Source organism: Chanodichthys erythropterus, chromosome 19, assembly GCF_024489055.1.
Source record: "Chanodichthys erythropterus isolate Z2021 chromosome 19, ASM2448905v1, whole genome shotgun sequence".
NCBI classification, from domain to species: Eukaryota; Metazoa; Chordata; class Actinopteri; order Cypriniformes; family Xenocyprididae; genus Chanodichthys; species Chanodichthys erythropterus.
In genome coordinates this window covers 27,678,355-27,698,600 of record NC_090239.1, presented here as the reverse complement: position 1 = coordinate 27,698,600, position 20,246 = coordinate 27,678,355, and the positions used below count along the sequence as shown (strand labels likewise).

The 20,246-nt window shown below is 32.5% G+C and overlaps 1 protein-coding gene across 3 annotated transcripts in view; it reads left to right on the top strand.

The window, feature by feature from the left end:
* The window catches only part of itga3b (integrin, alpha 3b), a 60,898-nt gene that overhangs the window by 26,089 nt on the left and 14,563 nt on the right, over window positions 1-20,246 (top strand). For 2 of the 3 annotated variants that reach the window (XM_067369699.1, XM_067369701.1), the window contains 20 exons: window positions 1,377-1,453; window positions 2,769-3,015; window positions 3,155-3,259; window positions 5,387-5,591; window positions 6,103-6,296; window positions 7,010-7,098; window positions 7,304-7,440; window positions 9,569-9,649; window positions 9,757-9,824; window positions 9,907-10,043; window positions 11,773-11,919; window positions 12,021-12,118; window positions 15,634-15,790; window positions 16,079-16,159; window positions 16,340-16,419; window positions 16,575-16,652; window positions 17,123-17,225; window positions 19,635-19,811; window positions 19,882-19,989; window positions 20,078-20,191. In XM_067369699.1, coding sequence (XP_067225800.1) covers window positions 1,377-1,453; window positions 2,769-3,015; window positions 3,155-3,259; window positions 5,387-5,591; window positions 6,103-6,296; window positions 7,010-7,098; window positions 7,304-7,440; window positions 9,569-9,649; window positions 9,757-9,824; window positions 9,907-10,043; window positions 11,773-11,919; window positions 12,021-12,118; window positions 15,634-15,790; window positions 16,079-16,159; window positions 16,340-16,419; window positions 16,575-16,652; window positions 17,123-17,225; window positions 19,635-19,811; window positions 19,882-19,989; window positions 20,078-20,191 — 2,483 coding nt within the window. The remainder of the gene's footprint in view (window positions 1-1,376; window positions 1,454-2,768; window positions 3,016-3,154; window positions 3,260-5,386; window positions 5,592-6,102; window positions 6,297-7,009; window positions 7,099-7,303; window positions 7,441-9,568; window positions 9,650-9,756; window positions 9,825-9,906; window positions 10,044-11,772; window positions 11,920-12,020; window positions 12,119-15,633; window positions 15,791-16,078; window positions 16,160-16,339; window positions 16,420-16,574; window positions 16,653-17,122; window positions 17,226-19,634; window positions 19,812-19,881; window positions 19,990-20,077; window positions 20,192-20,246) is intronic. The other variant, XM_067369700.1, reaches the window with a different exon arrangement.

The window sequence follows — 20,246 nt, the reverse complement described above, 5'->3', positions numbered from 1 at the left end:
TGTGTTTGACTGAAAGAAGAAAGTCATATACACCTAGGATGGCTTGAGGGTGAATAAATTATGGGATAATTTTAATTTTTTGAGTGAACTATCCCTTTAAGTGCACTTTTTAATAATGTCAAATTAGGTGTTTTACTTTAAAATACATTTTAAAATGTTATGTTTTAATAATTTTTTGTCCTGCTTTTAAAGTACACTTATTTTAGTACTAAAGCAAATGCATAGTACCTGTTTATAATTTTAACTGTTTTTTAATATTAATATTTTATATGTACAAAATTAATGTTTATCATTATAAATGTGCAATTAATAAGTACATGACAGACAAGGTTCAATTGAAATGACATTAAAGTATATTTTATTTTACCATAAATGCTTGTCAGTACATCCAGCAGTACACTTTAACCATATCTCAAAGAAAATAGAAGTAAATATGAAATTAATTCCTAATTAAGTAGATCAAAAATACTCTTAAAGGGTTAGTTCACCCAAAAATGAAAATTCTGTCATTTATAACTTACCCTCATGCCGTTCCACACCCATAAAACCTTCATTAATCTTCGGAGCACAAATTAAGATGTTTTAGTTGAAATCCAATGGCTCAGTGAGGCCTGCATAGGAAGCAATGTCATTTCCTCTCTCAAGATCCATAAAGGTACTAAAAACATATTTAAATCGGTTCATGTGAATACAGTGGTTCAATATTAATATTATAAAGCTACAAGAATATTTTTGCTGTGCCAAAAAAAAAAAAAATAACAACTTATTTAGTGATGGCTGATTTCAAAACACTGCTTCAGGAAGCATCGGAGCATAATGAATCAGTGTATCGAACCATGATTCAGATCACGTGTCAAACTGCCAACGGCTGAAATCACGCTGATTCATTTATGATCCGTCATTGCAAGGCCTCACTGAGCCATCGGATTTCAACTAAAATATCTTAATTTGTGTTCCGAAGATTAATGAAGGTCTTACGGGTGTGGAACGACATGAGGGTAAGTAATAAATAACAGAATTTTCATTTTTGGGTGAACTAACCATTTAGTTGTAACTAATTGCTTTGAATATAAATTTAATCTATAATACATTTTAACATAATTGTGAATAACATGCCTGAAAACATTACATTTAGTATATTCTTCAAGTATGTTATTTCTCTAATAAGTACTCTTTTTAGAAGTATACTTCTTTTCACAAGGGGCTACATGCAAATGTTATTATTATTTCTGTTTGAGAATCTCTCTCAAGCAAACAACAATAGCACAGTTCCATCATGACCTCATCATTCAGATTTTGATATAATGAAATACTCTTTGCAGGCAGACTGAGGGAATAAAATAGCTGGTATCTGATGGAGTTTGTTTCTCCTCTAGCGCAAGCAACGGAGATGGTGGAGGGCATGTGGCTGGGAGTGACCGTGGCCAGTCAAAGGAACGGAGGACGTGTGCTGGTGAGATGAGATGCGTCTTTGGTTCCCTTTTATTTTACAGTAAACGCTTTACTCGCAAAGGCAAGACCAGTGCTTAAAATTCACAGACAAAATTGTAAGTGTCGGACCCCTCCTCCGGACTCAATGAGTAGGTCAGATACATTCAGTCCTCTGTTCTTCAGTTTAGTTCAATCCCTGCTTTTACACACCAGCCATTTTCAAGTAAGCCTGAAGGCCTTCATTAGCTGGTTTAGATGTCTATTGTTAAAGTGGTCATCATTTACTCATCCTCAAGTTGTTCTAAACCTGTATGAATTTCTTTCTTCTGCTGAACACAAAAGATAAGATTTTGAAGAATATAGGTAACCAAACAGTTGATGCGCCCAATAAGGAAAAAATTCTATGGAAGTCAATGGGACCCGTCAACTGTTTTGTTACCGACATTCTTCAAAATATCTTCTTTTGTGTTCAGCAGACCAAAGAAATTCATACAGGTTTAGAACATCTTGAGGGTGAGTAGATGATGACAGCATTTTCATTTTTGGTTGAACTATACCTTTAAATTGACCAAAAGTGACAGTACCCAGGTGAATTTCAATAATGTACTTAAAGTGCGCTACTAATTTAGTACTTAATATACTAAAAATTCTTCTTTAGTATTTCTTAAGATAATCTTAAGAACATCTAAGTGTACTCAACTGTGCTATTTTGAGACACCACGAAATATGAACTTAAATATGCTTTTAATATACAATCTATGTATTTAAAAAATTTATTTAGTTACCACTTGTAGTACACTATGGGTTCAAATGTACTATAAGTAGTATCTAAATACATTTTTTAAATACAGAGATTGTATATTAAAAGCATATTTAAGTTCATATTTCATGGTGTCTCAAAATAGCACAGTTGAGTACACTTAGATGTTCTAAAGATTATCATAAGAAATACTAAAGAAGAATTTTTAGTATATTAAGTACTAAATTAGTAGAACACTTTAAGTACATTATTGAAATGTACTTTTTTGTTCACCTGGGTAAAGACATTTATAAGGAGATTTCTATTTCAAATAAATGCTGTTCTTTTGAACTTTCTATTCTTCAAAGAATCCTGAAATATTTTCTGAAGGATCATCTGACTGAAGACTGGAGTAATGATGCTCATAATTCAGCCTTGCATCACAGGAATAAATTATATTTTAAAATATGTTAAAATAGAAACCAGTTCTTTTAAACTGAAATAGTATTTTACAATTTTACTATTTTTGATGACGTAAATAAATGAAGCAGATACTAATCAGAATTCCTTATGATCATCTCTTCGTTCATGTTGGCAGGCATGTGGCCATCGCTATGTAAAAAAGCTGCTGGGCACTGAAGAACAGCAGCGTATGGTGGGAAAATGTTACGTGCGGGGCAACGACTTGACCTACGACCCTTCTGATTACTGGCAGTCGGACAATTACGAGCTGTGCGACTTCAACTATGACCAGAACCTGGAGGGCATGTGTAACATGGGCATCTCAGGGGGCATGACGGAGGACGATGTGTTCTTTGGGACCCCTGGTAGCTTTGTGTGGCAGGGTGAGTTACACAAGTAGAATGGGAAAATAAACAAATGATTCGTGTGGAAAATATACTAGTTCTTTAGTGTGTGTCAGCTCTCCGTTATCACATATAAAGAGGATCGTATTGTTAATAAAAGGAATTCTTATGTTAATAGGCACTGTCCATATGAAAAGCAGAGACACCAACTCAGATTTTGCTGGAGATGCCAATGAAAGAAGCTTCAATATGCTAGGCAAGGACAGGCTCAACATCTACATAGGTATGTACTGTGATTTTCTGTCTTAAAGTGACTGTAAAAGATTAAAGTGCATGACAAATAAAGTTATTGTCTCCTGAAAGAAAGAATCAATTTTGAACTGCCAAAATAAGCAGTTCCAGTTTCAGCAATTCCAGTCTCACTTCCTATAACACAATGTAACAAATTTGCATAATGCCAGCCTCTGATCTTCATTGGCTGCCTGTGAACAATGTCTGCTTTGACCTGCCCTCGAACACTGTAGTTGTAGCTGAGACTGGAAGAGTTTGATTTGTGTTGTCGACATGTTGAGAAGATGCTGTTTTCAGCGCTGCAAATCCACTTTGCATGCACTTCCAAAAGAACGAGGACTCACGCTAGAATTGATACAGTAAAATCGACCTCATCGTTACTGTTTGTATAACTGTGCATCAAGATCTGGAGCTGGAATTCAGATATGGTAATAGTCGTTGTTTTGTTTCCGACACGCACTGTAAGCGGTAGGCCAATCACAACAGACTGGGTCGACCAATCAGAGCAGAGTAGTCTTGAGGAAAGGAGGGGTTTAGAAAGACTGAATGTTCAAACGAACAATTTTCAGACAAAAGAGGTGATTCTGCAATGTTTATTATGAGAAAATTAAAGTGCAAAATTAGGAATGTTAAAAATGGCATAATAGGGGCACTTTCACTGATTCATATGATTCATATGATTCAATCTCTTTGCAGTTTTCTGCATGAGTATAGCTTACAATAACTTTATCAGTAATTTTTATGCATTAAATAATTAGTATTTTTGTTTGTTCTGTTAGTGTTTAATGTTAATTGATCAATAATTGTACAAGAATCTTTCTCATTATTTTTTATATAAATTATAGTGTTTTATTATTTAGTGTTAATTGATCAGCAATCTTGATTGATGATTATATCAGTAATTTTTATATATTTTATAGTGTTTTTTTTAGTTTTTATTTAGTGTTATTTTATTAATCATCTTATAATAATTTGATCGATATTTTTATGTATTAATTATGCTGTGTTTGCGTTTAAAGTTGTATTTAAAGTTGCCCTAGAATTAAAAATTGAATTTACCTCGGCATAGATGAATAACAATCTCATTTGTTTAAAAGACCTCAGAAGAACAGGCGAATCTCAACATAACACCGACTGTTACGCAACAGTCGGGATCATTAATATGTACGCCCCCAATATTTGCATATGTCAGCCCATGTTCAAGGCATTAGACAAGGGCAGGCAGTATTAACGTCTGGATCTGTGCACAGCTGAATCATCAGACTAGGTAAGCAAGCAAGGACAATAGCGAAAAATGGCAGATGGAGCAATAATAACTGACATGATCCATGATATCATGATATTTTTGTGATATTTGTAAATTGTCTTTCTAAATGTTTCGTTAGCATGTTGCTAATGTACTGTTAAATGTGGTTAAAGTTACCATTGTTTCTTACGGTATTCACGGAGACAAGAGAGCCGTCGCTATTTTCATTATTAAACACTTGCAGTCTGTATAATTCATAAACACAACTTCATTCTTTATAAATCTCTCCAACAGTGTGTAATGTTAGCTTTAGCCCGTTAGCCATGGAGCACAGCCTCAAACTCATTCAGAATCAAATGTAAACATCCAAATAAATACTATACTCATGCAGCATGCATGACGAACACTTTGTAAAGATACATTTTGAGGGTTATATTAGCTGTGTGAACTTTGTTTATGCTGGTTAAGGCAGTCGAGAGCTCGGGGGTGGGGGAGCATGAGATTTAAAGGGGCCGCGCACTGAATCGGTGCATATATAATTATGGCTCAAAATAGGCAGTTAAAAAAATTAATTAAAAAAATCAATTGGGTATTTTGAGCTGAAACTTCACAGACACATTCAAGGGACACCTTAGACTTATATTACATCTTGTTAAAACTGGTTCTAGGGCACCTTTAACTAATGTTAACTAATGAAACCTTATTGTGAAGTGTTACCAAAATAAAATGATAAAATAAAAGTAGCATAGCAGCATAACTTTTTCTTTCTTTCTAAAAAGAGTCACTTGACTGTAATTGAACTTTACAGTGGCTTGACAAGTTTCTACAGTTTCTTCACTGCTGGTCACACACAGAACTCATCTCTTTCTTCAGGTTACTCTGTGCTGGAGGACATGAAGTTACTGGATCGCTCTGAGTACACTGTGGTGACGGGGGCTCCCAGAGATAATTTCAAGGGTTCAGTGATCCTGGCAGAAAAACAAGATTGGGGTCTGAACCCACGGATAACGATCCCAGGGCAACAAATTGGGTCGTACTTTGGCAGCTGTTTGGCGGTTACGGACCTCAACAATGACGAGTAGGTCACTGTTTAACTCAATCACTGTGTTGTTTGAGCTGTAAATGGATAATCTGTCAAAACTGTTTATTATTATGGTAACTTAGTATTTGATGTTTACTTTACTGTTTCACATCAAATCAAGTATACATATAAAAAAAAAAAAAAACACATATTTTTGTTTTTTGTCCATACATTGAGATTCAATGGGATTCAAATCACACAGTTTTGTACTAACAGTGAAACTTGGCAATATCACTGTTTGCATATCCAGTAATCCGTTATCATCACAGAGACTGATCTGTCTAATGCTTCACTGAGTTTTAAAGTGAACTGAAAGGAAGTAGACCAAAGCATGTCCCCATGTGCCCTCGCAAAGATCCTGTTGAGCTTTATACTTAAGCTTGTCAACGGATACACGGCTGACTGCACTTATATGGCAGCTTTATCATTCTTTACTAAAGCTTCTATTAAAATAAACATGAGTCATTTAGACATAACTTGTCATTTGTGTGGTTGCATGCTGCTGTAGCTGGAACGACCTGATCGTTGGAGCGCCGTTCTACTTTGACCGCTACAAGGAGGAGGGAGGGGCAGTTTACATCTTCATGAACGAGAACGGTTCCTTCCAGCAGAATGCCACCTTGGTTCTGAAGGGTAAAAAAGGGTCAGGGTTTGGATTTGCTGTTGCTGCAGTGGGGGACATCAATCAGGATGGGTTTCAAGGTAGCATAAGTAGCTATTATGAATAATATGCATTTTAAAAATGTATGCTATCATAAAACATGATCATATTTATAAGCATAATGTGTTACATGAACATGCTCAAAAGTACACTACTGTTCAAAAGTTTGCAGTTTTTTTTTTTTTTACAAGAATGTGATACTTTTATTTAGCAAGGACGCATCAAATTGATCAAAATGACATTTATAATGTTAAAAAGATTTCTGTTTCAAATAAACGCTGTTCTTTTAAATTTTCTGTTCATCAAAGAATCACATTTTCCACAAAACATGAAGCAGCACAACTGTTTTCAACATTGATAATAATAAGAAATGTTTCTTGAGCAGCAAATCAGCATATCAGAATGATTTCTGAAGGATCATGTGACACTGAAGACTGGAGTAATGATGCTGAAAATTCAGCTTTGATCACAGGAATAAATTACACTTCTAATTATTTTCAATTATTTTACATCACAATAATATTTCACAAAATGACTGTTTTTACTTTATTTTTGGTCAAATAAATGCAGTCTTGGTGAACATGAGATTTATCACAAAAACATTTTAAAAATCGTACCAACTACAAACTTCTGAATGGTAGTGTGTATGCAGAAATGCATAATTTCGTGTGATTTGTTTTATAATGCTGCCATCTGGAGGCTATGGAGAGATAATCACATGTTCTGGGGTTTGTGTCTTGTTTTGTTCATTCAGATTTTGCTGTTGGTGCTCCGTTTCAAGACTCTGGGAAAGTCTTTATATGGATGGGAAGTAAAAATGGAATATCCAAGGAACCCAGCCAGGTAAAGCAAAGCATCATGGGATTTTAACGGAACGGCTTTATTTAGAATTTTGGAGTGACTTTTGTACAACTACCTACTGTTTCATAGCCCTGTATTCATACTTATCATTGTAACACAGCAATAGACTATAGATCAACAGTCGATCATATCTGACATATCTGGACCATGAGAATAAGAGCAAGATGATTTACTGTATTTCTCTTAGGTAATAGAGGGGAAATCATTAGGTCCCAGTGGCTTTCAGACATTTGGCTACTCTCTCAATGGAGGAATGGATATGGATGGAAATGATTATCCTGACATTCTGGTGGGCTCCATGGATGACCGCATCGCTCTTTTGAGGTTCAGTCTTTCAACAGTGTTTTGTATATATAGATGTTGATATTATTCTGAGGCATTTTGAACTTTTGAACTTTTTCCAAACATATATACACTGACTGACCAAAAAAGTCTTATGACTGGATCTTATTGCATAATTTTTAGTCTTTGAAATGAGCTCTGTAGACATAAATTGTGCCTACTAATGGATTGATTGATTGAGTTATTTAGTTATTGTCGAGTTAGTTTACTTATATTTTATATAATTACTTATATTTTATAATTATTTTTATTTAAATAAACACATGTATATTAATAACAGTTATATTTATTTTATTTATTATTACAGTGCACAGCATAAATGAGTACACCCCACTGAACAAATACAAAAGATGTATTTTCTTTATGATCACTAATACAATTCATGGAAAGATGGCAAAACTAAAATGTATTAAACATATACATAATAAAAACTATGTCATTAATAGCCATAAAATAAGTAAATTAGCCAATTTTGTTTAAATTAAGGATTGCAGAAATTAGTACACCCTAGTTAATTCAACAAATGTATAATATTCTAGCACTTAGTATGCCCTCCATAATTTTGAATATACTGATCTGACCCCTCTTGGCACGGAGTGTATAAGTTCATGACAAATTGTCACATCTGTCCTGTTTAACTCCTGGATGATGAGCTCCTTAAATGCCCTTTAATGGGGAGTGTTGCTCAACTCGTCTCTACAGAATCTCCCACAGGTGCTCAAGAGTGTTAAAATTGAGTGAAATACATGTCCACAGAAGGTTTTTCACCTTGGGAGAATGCATATCCTCATTGTCATATTGAAAAAATGCCCAATAATGCAGGCAATGAGGAAAGGGTAACATCTTCTGTTTCAGGTTTGTGTATTGAATTACACAGTGGTGTGGGAATTCATGACAGCATTGATAAAGCACAACTCCCTCACACCTTCAGCAATCATACATCCCTATATAAGAGCTTTACTAGCACTGAACTTTACTGTGGGAACCAGGCACTTCTCACTGTACTCCTCCTCTAGCAACACCACGACATTTTGGATGCCGTTAGATCAAAAATGATTGATTTGGTCTCATGAGACCAGAGTATTGATTCCCAGAATCTATATTTTGTAAATATGGGCTTTGGAAATGGCTAAGTGACTTTATTGTGCTTTGGTTACAGTAAGTAGTTCCAGTGAGAACAACAACCATGCATGTCATTTCTGCAGGCTGCATCTTACTCTGTGAGATAAACGGTCACTCTTTTCATAGCTTTTGCTGGCACTCAGACACTCGCTTGGTATTTCTCCTGCTCTTTGTCTAGCAAAAAATCCCTCATCACTAAATGAAAGCTTAAAATGAAGGCCTGATTATTTCAGGGGCCTTGTCACAAGTCCATTGTTTTTTTGAATTTCTATGTTACTTTTGCTATATTTTCACCCTTAAAACAATGATTTGGTAATCCTCTTGTACCACTGTCCTCTTTTGTGCTTAGAAACGAGTCTCCTGACAGTTCTCTCCCAAGTGGTTCCATTGTTGTCATCATTAAGTCTGAAGAATGATTCAGTGGGCTATATAACACTTTTAACTGTCAAGAAATAACATCTCTTTAAATGTTTTGGTTCAACATACTTACCTGTTAATCAAACATTGCCTTAAACTTACACCAGAAAATGTTTGGTTTGTTTTATTTAGTAAATTTTAGGAGGGTGTACTCATTTTTGCTACACAACATTTTATCACCTTGATAAGGAAATCTTATTTTCCTGAATAATTTATGCTTCTTTGGTAATTGATTAAGAGAATTGCTGGAACATTATATCTCTAAAGAACCCTAACATGCTTACTTTCAGAAGTTTCAGAGGGGGTGTACTCATTTATGCTGTGAACTGTAAATAAATGTATTATGATTAAAAACAACCATATTTATTTATTTACTTACATGCATAAATACATACATACAGTAATAACAGAAAGCAAGCTGCCAGTAAGCATTCAGATGAATACCAGATACTAAATAGATAAGTGGTCCCTGCATGCTTGGAGCGCCCCCTGCTGGTCACAAGTGTTTAACTAAATCAGTCCGTCCTGCAAGAATAACCTCAAAATGTGATGCTTGATGGGTGGTTTTCAGGTCACGTCCGGTCATCCATCTCTCCAAAAACTTTACAGTGGAGCCGAAGATTGTGATTCCAAGCCAGTGTGTTAATTCCTGGTAAGAAGACAAATGTATTTGATTTTTCAGTATGCATTAGCTGTAAAATTATTATTTTATACTTGTAGAACCACTAAAAATAATTTCTATATGTTACTTTTTTGCAGCATAAAGTTGAAGGTGTGTTTCAGTTACACTCTCAGCAATGGAAACAAATCCTTCAAGAAGGAAATCAGTAAGTGGAAACCCTGATTCAGGAGTGTTTTATCTGTGTTTTATTGGATTAACCGTGCGCTGTTTGTTTCTCCCTGCTTCAGCTGTGAAGTACACAATAGATGCTGACCAGAATCGCCGTGGCGCCCGAGTCCGTTTCCTTGACAACAAGCTAAGCACATTTACAGGCCATCTCTCTTTCTCTGCTCCCGCATGTCAAGAGCTGGAACTTAGTGTTATTGTGAGAGACCACAGTATACACACACACACACACACACACACACACACACACAGGATTTGCATCTGTTTGAATATATATATATATATATATATATATATATATATATATATATATATATATATATATAAAAAATATATATATATATAAAATATAGATATATATAGATATAGATTCAAAATTTCAGTTTGAAGTACTTTTGGATTTTAAAGTAGTTTTAAAGCTTAGTTTGGAGGTTTTGAAGGCAATACAGTCTATCAGATAGAGAAAGATAAGGTGTTTTAGTATGTTTGTTATAATGCATTGCTAGCATGATTTAACACATTGCTAACATGTTTTAGCATGTTGTTAACATGAGTTAGCATGTTATTAGCGTGATTTAGCATGTTGTTAGCATTATTTAATGCAATGGTAACATGTTTCTAGCATAATTTTTGACACGTTGCAGCATGTTTTAACATGTTACTAGCTTGTTTTAACACATTGATAGCATTAATTACCACGTCGCTAACATGTTTCAGCACATTGCTAGCATAATTAGCATTTTTACCATGATTAGCATTTTGCTAGCATATTTTAACATGTTGCTAACATGAATTAGCATGTTGCTAGCATTAATTAGCATGTATTAACATGTTGCTAACATGTTTTAGCACTTAGCTAGCATACCCCAAAGTAGTTGCTAGACATTGCTAGTGATAAATATTGTGGATAAAGCTTAGAGTTATAGTATAAAAGTTTTGACCTCCTAAATGAAAGTTCATTGGACTTTACATAGTTTTAATCATCCGTTTAACGAAAATCGTATAGAATCTCAGAAGAATATTAGCATGTTGTTAGCATTTTGCTAACATGATTTAACGCAATACTAACATGTTTCTAGCATGATTTAGCACATTGCTAACATGTTTTTGCACATTGCTAGCATTATTAACATGATGTTAGACTGATTAACATGTTGCTAGCATAAATTAGCATGTTATTAGCATTAATTAACACATTGCTGGCATGTTTTGCACATTGCTAGCCTGAATTAACATGTTGCTAACATGTTTTAGAACATGTAGCACATTCTAAGGTAGTTGCTAGGCATTTTTGACCTCCTAAATGATAGTCTATGGGAATTTTTATAGTTTTGATCACCTGTTTATTGAAAATCTTTAAGTCGGATCAGTTAGAAAAGATATAGAATAGAATCTATATCTTTTCTAGAAGATGAATATTATACTTTCTCAAGCCAACAAAATTAAGTTGAATGATATATATATATATATATATATATATATATATATATATATATATATATATATATATATAAATTTATTTATCATATATTCTATTTTATTTAATATAATTATTTATAAATGAATGAATAAATAAATGTAATATTATTATTATTATTATTATTATTAATTTTAATATCAATAAAGCATTTATTTATTTATATTAATTTTATAATATATTTTGTATGATTTATATTTGTTTAAAAATAAATGATTATTATTATTATTATTATTATTATTAACAGTGATAATCAATTTATTTATTTATAATAATAACAGTTGTACAAAGAGGAAAAGCAGCCAACATTTAGAAAATGTCTATAATGCATGTAATGCAAATTTGCTTAGGATACCATAAAAAACTATTGTGTAGTATGGTAGTATGCAATTCTGAACCCGTAATCTGTGTTTAGTGAATGCAAAAAAGTTTTTCTTTCTCCCCTCTCCAGAGTCCTGTGAGGGACAAACTTCAGCCCATAGTGTTCACATTGAACGTGTCCCTCTATGAGCAGAAAGCAGCAGCACAGCAAACATTACAGAACCTGGACGCTTATCCTGTGCTGAGCGGCCAGCAGACCCTCACAGACAAAACTGAGGTACAAACCAGTCTGCGTTTCCATCTCAGCAGAACAGAAACCTCGGCTCGAAGGTTTATGTTGATGTGAGTCTTGAGAGTGCTTTGCTGTGATTTCCTCAGATTAACTTTCACAAGGAGTGTGGTGATGACAACAGATGTAGCAGTAACCTGCAGCTGAAGGCCAGATTTGCTGATGAGAATTACTTTCCCTTCCCAAGGTGAGGATTCTAGATGGAAACTACTGAATCTGTTCACACAGAGATGAACAAAGATATATTCAGAGATGTAGGTTCCACATTCAGACGACTTTTGAGTGAAATCCCTTATTATAGTTTAATTTTGGCAGGCTTAACCATTCAATCTAATGATTACTATAAGGTTTGTCTGTGTGTGTGTGTGTGTGTGTGTGTGTGTGTGTGTGTGTGTGTGTGTGTACTTGTTTTTGTGAAATATCAGGACACAAATGTGTATAATGACATGGGTATGACATAGGTATTACAAAAAGAGGTGAAATATGAGGACATTCAGCATGTCCCCACTTTTCAAAAGGCTTATAAATCACACAGAATGAGTTTTTGTGAGAAAGTAAAAGTGTGCACAGTTTCCTGTGAGGGTTAGGTTTAGGGGTAGGGGTAGTGTAGGGGGATAGAAAATACGGTTTGTACAGTATAAAAACCATTACGCCTATGGAATGTCCCCACATTTCACAAAAACAAGTATGTGTGTGTGTGTGTGTGTGTGTGTGTGTGTGTGTGTGTGTGTGTGTGTGTGTGTGTGTGTGTGTGTGTGTGTGTGTACTGCCCAGACTGCCCACTATTTATTAAAAACATAAAAACATCTATGGTTATAGTTTTAATAAATATAGTCTGAAATCTGATATTATATTATATTATATTATATTATATTATATTATATTATATTATATTATATTATATTATATTATATTATATTATATTATATTATATTATATTATATTATATTATATTGACTGTAATGTCCAGTTTGTTCTCAATTGCAAAATAAAGTATTGGCAGCTTACCAGTATTTTATTTTATTTTATTTTATTTTATTTTATTTTATTTTATTTTATTTTATTTTATTTTATTTTATTTTATTTTATTTTATTTTATTTTATTTTATTTTATTTTATTTTATTTTAGGGCGTACTGCACAATTAGCCAGTCATTATTGCAAAATAAATTCTTGGAAACTTACCAAAATTATATTATATTATATTATATTATATTATATTATATTATATTATATTATATTATATTATATTATATTATATTATATTATATTATATTATATTATATTATATTATATTGACTGTAAAGTCCAGTTTGTTCTCAATTGCAAAATAAAGTATTGGCAGCTTACCAGTATTTTATTTTATTTTATTTTATTTTATTTTATTGTATTTTATTGTATTTTATTGTATTTTATTGTATTTTATTGTATTTTATTTTATTTTATTTTATTTTATTTTATTTTATTTTATTTTATTTTATTTTATTTTATTTTATTTTATTTTATTTTATTTTATTTTATTTTATTTTATTTTATTTTATTTTAGGGCGTACTGCACAATTAGCCAGTCATTATTGCAAAATAAATTCTTGGAAACTTACCAAAATTATATTATATTATATTATATTATATTATATTATATTATATTATATTATATTATATTATATTATATTATATTGACTGTAAAGTCCAGTTTGTTCTCAATTGCAAAATAAAGTATTGGCAGCTTACTAGTATTTAATTTAATTTAATTTAATTTTATTTTATTTTATCTTATTTTATTATTTTATTTTATTTTATTTTATTTTATTTTATTTAAGGGCGTACTGCACAATTAGCAAGTCATTATTGCAAAATAAATTCTTGGAAACTTACCAAAATTATTATATTATATTATATTATATTATATTATATTATATTATATTATATTATATTATATTATATTATATTATATTATATTATATTATATTAATTATATTATGTTATATTGACTGTAAAGTCCAGTTTGTTCTCAATTGCAAAATAAAGTATTGGCAGCTTACCAGTATTTTATTTTATTTTATTTTATTTTATTTTATTTTATTTTATTTTATTTTATTTTATTTTATTTTATTTTATTTTATTTTATTTTATTTTATTTTATTTTATTTTATTTTATTTTATTTTATTTTATTTTAGGGCGTACTGCACAATTAGCCTGTCATTATTGCAAAATAAATTCTTGGAAACCTACCAAAATTATTATTTATTTTATTTTATTTTATTTTATTGACTGTAAAGTCCAGTTTGGTCTCAGTTGCAAAATAAAGTATTGGCAGCTTACCAGTATTTTATTTTATTTTATTTTATTTTATTTTATTTTATTTTATTTTATTTTATTTTATTTTATTTTATTTTATTTTACTTTATTTTACTTTATTTTATTTTATTTTATTTTATTGACTGTAAAGTCCAGTTTGGTCTCAGTTGCAAAATAAAGTATTGGCAGCTTACCAGTATTTATTTTATTTTATTTTATTTTATTTTATTTTATTTTATTTTATTTTATTTTATTTTATTTTATTTTATTTTATTTTATTTTATTTTATTTTATTTTATTTTATTTTATTTTAGGGCGTACTGCACAATTAGCCAGTCATTATTGCAAAATAAATTCTTGGAAACCTACCAAAATTATTATTTATTTTATTTTATTTTATTTTATTGACTGTAAAGTCCAGTTTGGTCTCAGTTGCAAAATAAAGTATTGGCAGCTTACCAGTATTTTATTTTATTTTATTTTATTTTATTTTATTTTATTTTATTTTATTTTATTTTATTTTACTTTATTTTACTTTATTTTACTTTATTTTATTTTATTGACTGTAAAGTCCAGTTTGGTCTCAGTTGCAAAATAAAGTATTGGCAGCTTACCAGTATTTTATTTTATTTTATTTTATTTTATTTTATTTTATTTTATTTTATTTTATTTTATTTTATTTTATTTTATTTTATTTTATTTTATTTTATTTTACTTTATTTTATTTTATTTTATTTTATTGACTGTAAAGTCCAGTTTGGTCTCAGTTGCAAAATAAAGTATTGGCAGCTTACCAGTATTTTATTTATTTTATTTTATTTTATTTTATTTTATTTTATTTTATTTTATTTTATTTTATTTTATTTTATTTTATTTTATTTTATTTTATTTGAGGGCGTACTGCACAATTAGCCAGTCATTATTGCAAAATATTGACTGAAATAAAAATATTTTATTTTAGGGTGTACTGCACAATTAGCCAGTCATTATTGCAAAATAAAACTTACCAAAATTATTATATTATATTATATTTTATATTATATTATATTATATTATATTATATTATATTATATTATATTATATTATATTATATTATATTATATTATATTATATTATATTATATTATATTATTGGGTGTAATGTACAGTTAGCCAGCCATTATTACAAAATAAAAAATGCATTAAGGAGTTTTTATTCATTTATCATTTGAGAAGAAACATACCACAGGAGAAATGACAGATATGAAAGCAGTACATGGAAATAAAAATGAAATGAACTAACTAAATAAATAAAATATGAAATCATTGTATCTACATTTTTTTATTTTACAAATTAACTAGTCCTCCTCAGAAACTAATGTTTAAATACACATGGAAAATATGAGATGTGCTGGTTTGTTCACAGTCAAACTATGGAGTTCAACAGTAACATTAAGAAGCTGGTGATGATGGTGGAGATTACTAACATGCCAGATGAAGGCAGGCAGGCCGAGGACGCCCATCAGGCCATGCTCAACATCACCATTCCCCCCACACTCAAATACTCAGGAGTGCGCACTCAGGTGAGTCCACATGGGGGCGCTGTTTCACAAAGAAGATCCCTGTAATATCTCAAACGCTCGTTCATCTGAGCAATACAGTTTTCCTGCATCTCCTGTACAATTTACCCTTTGATTTGGGGGTTGTTTTGTACTACATATTGCTTTGTAGATTGAATTGCATTGTTTTCATAATAAGTCATAAATAAAATACTTCATCTGAATATAAGTTCCTGTTAGAGTCTCTTTCTAGTTAATCTTATTGATGCTTTCAATGCTGTTCTCAACTCTCTTGGTTTGTCTTCATTACAGCCTGGGATTGATATCGAGTGCAACGCAGACGAGACTGTCATATGCGATCTGGGAAACCCATTTAAAAGCAATCAGGAGGTAGCAGTCTGTTTTCTTACTGAAACATGTCCATTGTGTGACCTTTCTGAAGATTTGCATGTACATAAAAAAGCCTCTCTGATGACTCATTCTCCACGGGCCATTTGAATGAACTCAGCTAATCAGACGTACAGCTGATATGTTTTGCTAATTTGTTCTCTCTCTTGATTTCCGTCTTCACAGGCCTCGTTGATAATTATCTTCGAGACCTCTGGTATAACACTTTACACAGAACAGATTGAATCTCGACTTCAGCTCTCCACGTACGTATGCAGTAACTGAGATTTTCTGGTTTTATACAGTATACGGTTTCCCCTCAATGCAAAGTGTGCAAAAAATTGTGCATAAAACCCATTTCATTTCACAGGTCCTTTTCTGATAAGGTTACTGACTGAACGGTATTTGTGTTTGTCTTCAGTATAAGTGACCAGAAGGACCTGTATCCTGTTCCTGTCACCCTCAACGTCAAGAACACAGTCCTCACTACCTTTTCCTTGTACGTACTTTGATATATTGTTATGTACATTTACAATGAATGATGATTCATATATTATGTGCATGCTAAACACACTGCAGATGAATTTGGTTGTTGATTCACCTTTTAGTTCTTAATCCTGTTCTGTTCACACAATTTACAGGAGTGACAACCGCATTTTTCAACCTGGAAAGCTTTTCTAATATTAATGCGGGTCCTAAAGCTCTGATCATAACTCTTCTTTTTCCAGTGATATTCCTCTGACCTTTTCTCTTTTGTAATGTCTCTCAGCCATCTCTCTTTCTACAGACTTTCTTCAAATCTCCCTCTTGCTCACTCTCACTCCTCCACCACCATGAGTGGACACGCCCCCTACTGCTGATTGGCTACAAGTGTCTTGTGCTGCTCAGTCTGATCCACTTTCAACAGTGTTTCTCAGAAATCATGCACCTTTAATGCTGTGATTCTCATTCTCTTCCTGTCATGTGCAGAGAAAAGCCAGTGATTGACACGTCCTTCAGTGGCAGTGTGATTGGTGAATCTGCCATGAACAGCACCAGTGATGTGGGGAGTCCGCTGGAGTTTGTGTTCCGTGTGAGTGTGGCATTATAGGTTTGTTTGAGCACACAGCAAAAATAATTTTTATTTTAATGTATGTGGCTCAAATCATTTTAGTTGTTTGAGATTGTTTTTTGTTGTGAACAGCAAAAAAAAACCACATTTTATTAAGATATATAACATATATTATTACTATTTAGAAAATAACTGTTTCTAATATATATATTTAAAATATATTTTAAAGGGTTAGTTCACCCAAAAATGAAAATTATGTCATTAATGACTCACCCTCATGTCGTTCCAAACCCGTAAGACCTCCGTTCATCTTCGGAACACAGTTTAAGACATTTTATATTTAGTCCGAGAGCTTTCTGTCCCTCCATTGTAAGTGTATGTACGGTAGACTGTCCATGTCCAGAAAGGTAATAAAAACATCATCAAAGTAGTCCATGTGACATCAGTGGGTTAGTTAGAAGATTTTGAAGCATCAAAAATACATTTTGGTCCAAAAATTACAAAAACTATGACATTTTTCAGCATTGTCTTCTCTTCCGAGTCTGTTGTCAATCCGCGTTCACGACTCTGCAGTGATGCTGATGATGTGTTATCCGGTGCGCCTGAACTTCGTTTACAGTCTGAGGGAGACGCACGCTGTATTTAAGCTATTCTACGTTGTTTGTATTTTGGTATTGCTATATTTTTTAAAATGGTGCATAAGTGTGCATGTCACGGATGTCCTAATCGCCAAAAACAGCGACGAAAGGATAAAATGAAATCAATTCAATGGAAAGGATTCCGGAAGAGAAGACAATGCTGATTAAAGTCGTAGTTTTTGTTATTTTTGGACCAAAATGTATTTTAGATGCTTCAAAATCTTCTAACTAACCCACTGATGTCACATGGACTACTTTGATGATGTTTTTATTACCTTTCTTAACATGGACAGTCTACCGTACATATTCTTTCAATGGAGGGACAGAAAACTCTCGGACTAAATCTAAAATATCTTAAACTGTGTTCCGAAGATGAACGGAGGTCTTACAGGTTGGGAACGACATGAGGGTGAGTCATTAATGACGTCATTTTCAGTTTTGGGTGAACTAACCCTAAGCTGAATTTTCAACATCATTATTCCAGTCTTCATTCTTTTGTTTATTATTTTTTTATTATTAATGCTGAAAATGTGCTGCTTCAAAAGAACTGCATTTATTTGAAAATATTTTGTAATATTATAAACTGTCACTTTTGATCAATTTCATGAATCCTTGCTGAAAAAAAAGATTTAATTATTTTTCTTTTTCAAAAGAGTATTTTCTATTAATTTATCTCAAAACAAATGAATTTCTTTCGAAAGAATGTTGCAGTTGTAAATGTTTTTGGCCATTTAGACAGCGAATGAGGAACAAATGCTTAGTTTATACTCAGCTCAGTATTCATTGCCACATTAAAATTAATAAATTAGGGGAGAAATGTATTGCTATTGCATAATAATGTTGTACAATTATAAGGGACACTTTTCACAGATGGTGATGATGTGTTTCCACAGTTATAAACATCACAATTCTAGTAAAGTTTTTAATATGTTCATTTTTAAAAAATGTAATATACATTTATAATGTGATGCTTTGTATTATACACTACAATACATGAATTAACACTGCTGTGAGGGTGTTTCTAATACAATGGCTGAGGGAGTGACTGCAAATTTCTCATCATTCTCTCTTCTGACTGCCGTAATCAATCTCAATATTTTTATTTCTTTTGGAAAGTCGCAGAAATGCTATCATGCATTTTTTTCTTTTGTTATTGGAGCGAATGGGAATACAAAAATTACATTTTTTTTTTTTGTCTCCTCTTCACCACTATAGAAGTTCACCCAACTATGATGACTTCCGCGTCTGAGAACCCTGGAAATGCAATTTTTGCAATATACAATATTTAATTGGTGCAGATTCCCAAAAACAACAGTGGAAATCAAGAGTAGACTGAAAGCACATCTAAATGGACCAAAATGAGAACTGAGCCCACTTTTAAAGCAATAGCTCACTTAAAAATTAACATTCTGTCATCATTTCCTCACCCTCATGTCATTCCAAACCTGTATGACTCTCTTTCTTCTGAGAAACACAAAACAGGATATTTTAAGGAACACATAAAATTGAAGTCAATGGTCACCAGAACTGGGTAGCTTTTCCCAAAAGCATCGTAAGCCTAAGTTGATCGTAGCTCCATTGGTGGCAACTAAGCTTACGATGCTTTTGGGAAACGCTGCCCTGGTTGGTTACCAACATTCTTCAGAATATCTACTTTTCTGTCGGACATGTTTGGAACGACATGAGGGTGAGTAAATGATGACAAAATTTTAAGTTGTGTGTGAACTATCCTCTCCATTTAAACAGCTCAAATGTAGAAACACTAAAATAGTTAATTGCTTCCACTTTCCAGGTGCAAGTGCTGGGAGAACCTCTGGGAGATTTGGGAACTCTGATGATTGACTTTGAATGGCCATTTGCAGTAACCAATGGGAAATGGCTGCTGTATCTCACAGAGATAGTGATCAAAGGAGCGTCGGAGTCACGCTGTGTCCCACCGGGGAAGATTGTCAACTATCTCAACCTCACAGTAAGTCTGAGGAAATAAATATAGCAGCCCCCAGTTACTCATTTACTCATTCAGTTTTCATCTCTTCCAGTTGTCAGAGCAAGGTACTAAACGATCTAAAAGAGAGGCAAGATCTGCGTATCCCCATGCAGAAGCTTCTGTGACTGTCCTGGCTCCTCGTAAAGTGTCCCATTTGCTGGTGAGGCAGACATTTGCTCTCTGAGGAGTGATTTTAATAGTGCCTCAACAGTTATTTCATCATCCGAATGTCTTTTATGTCTGTTCAGGAGTGTTCAAAGCAGACGGCCCAGTGTGTGACCTTCTCCTGCCCGCTGCACAACATGTCGACTCAGGCTGAGATCAAAGTCAGGTCACGTGTGTGGAATGGCACCTTGCTAGAGGTTTGTACGGTAGCTGTACATCAAGTACTCTTTGTCATGGTGCTCACTAAATGGC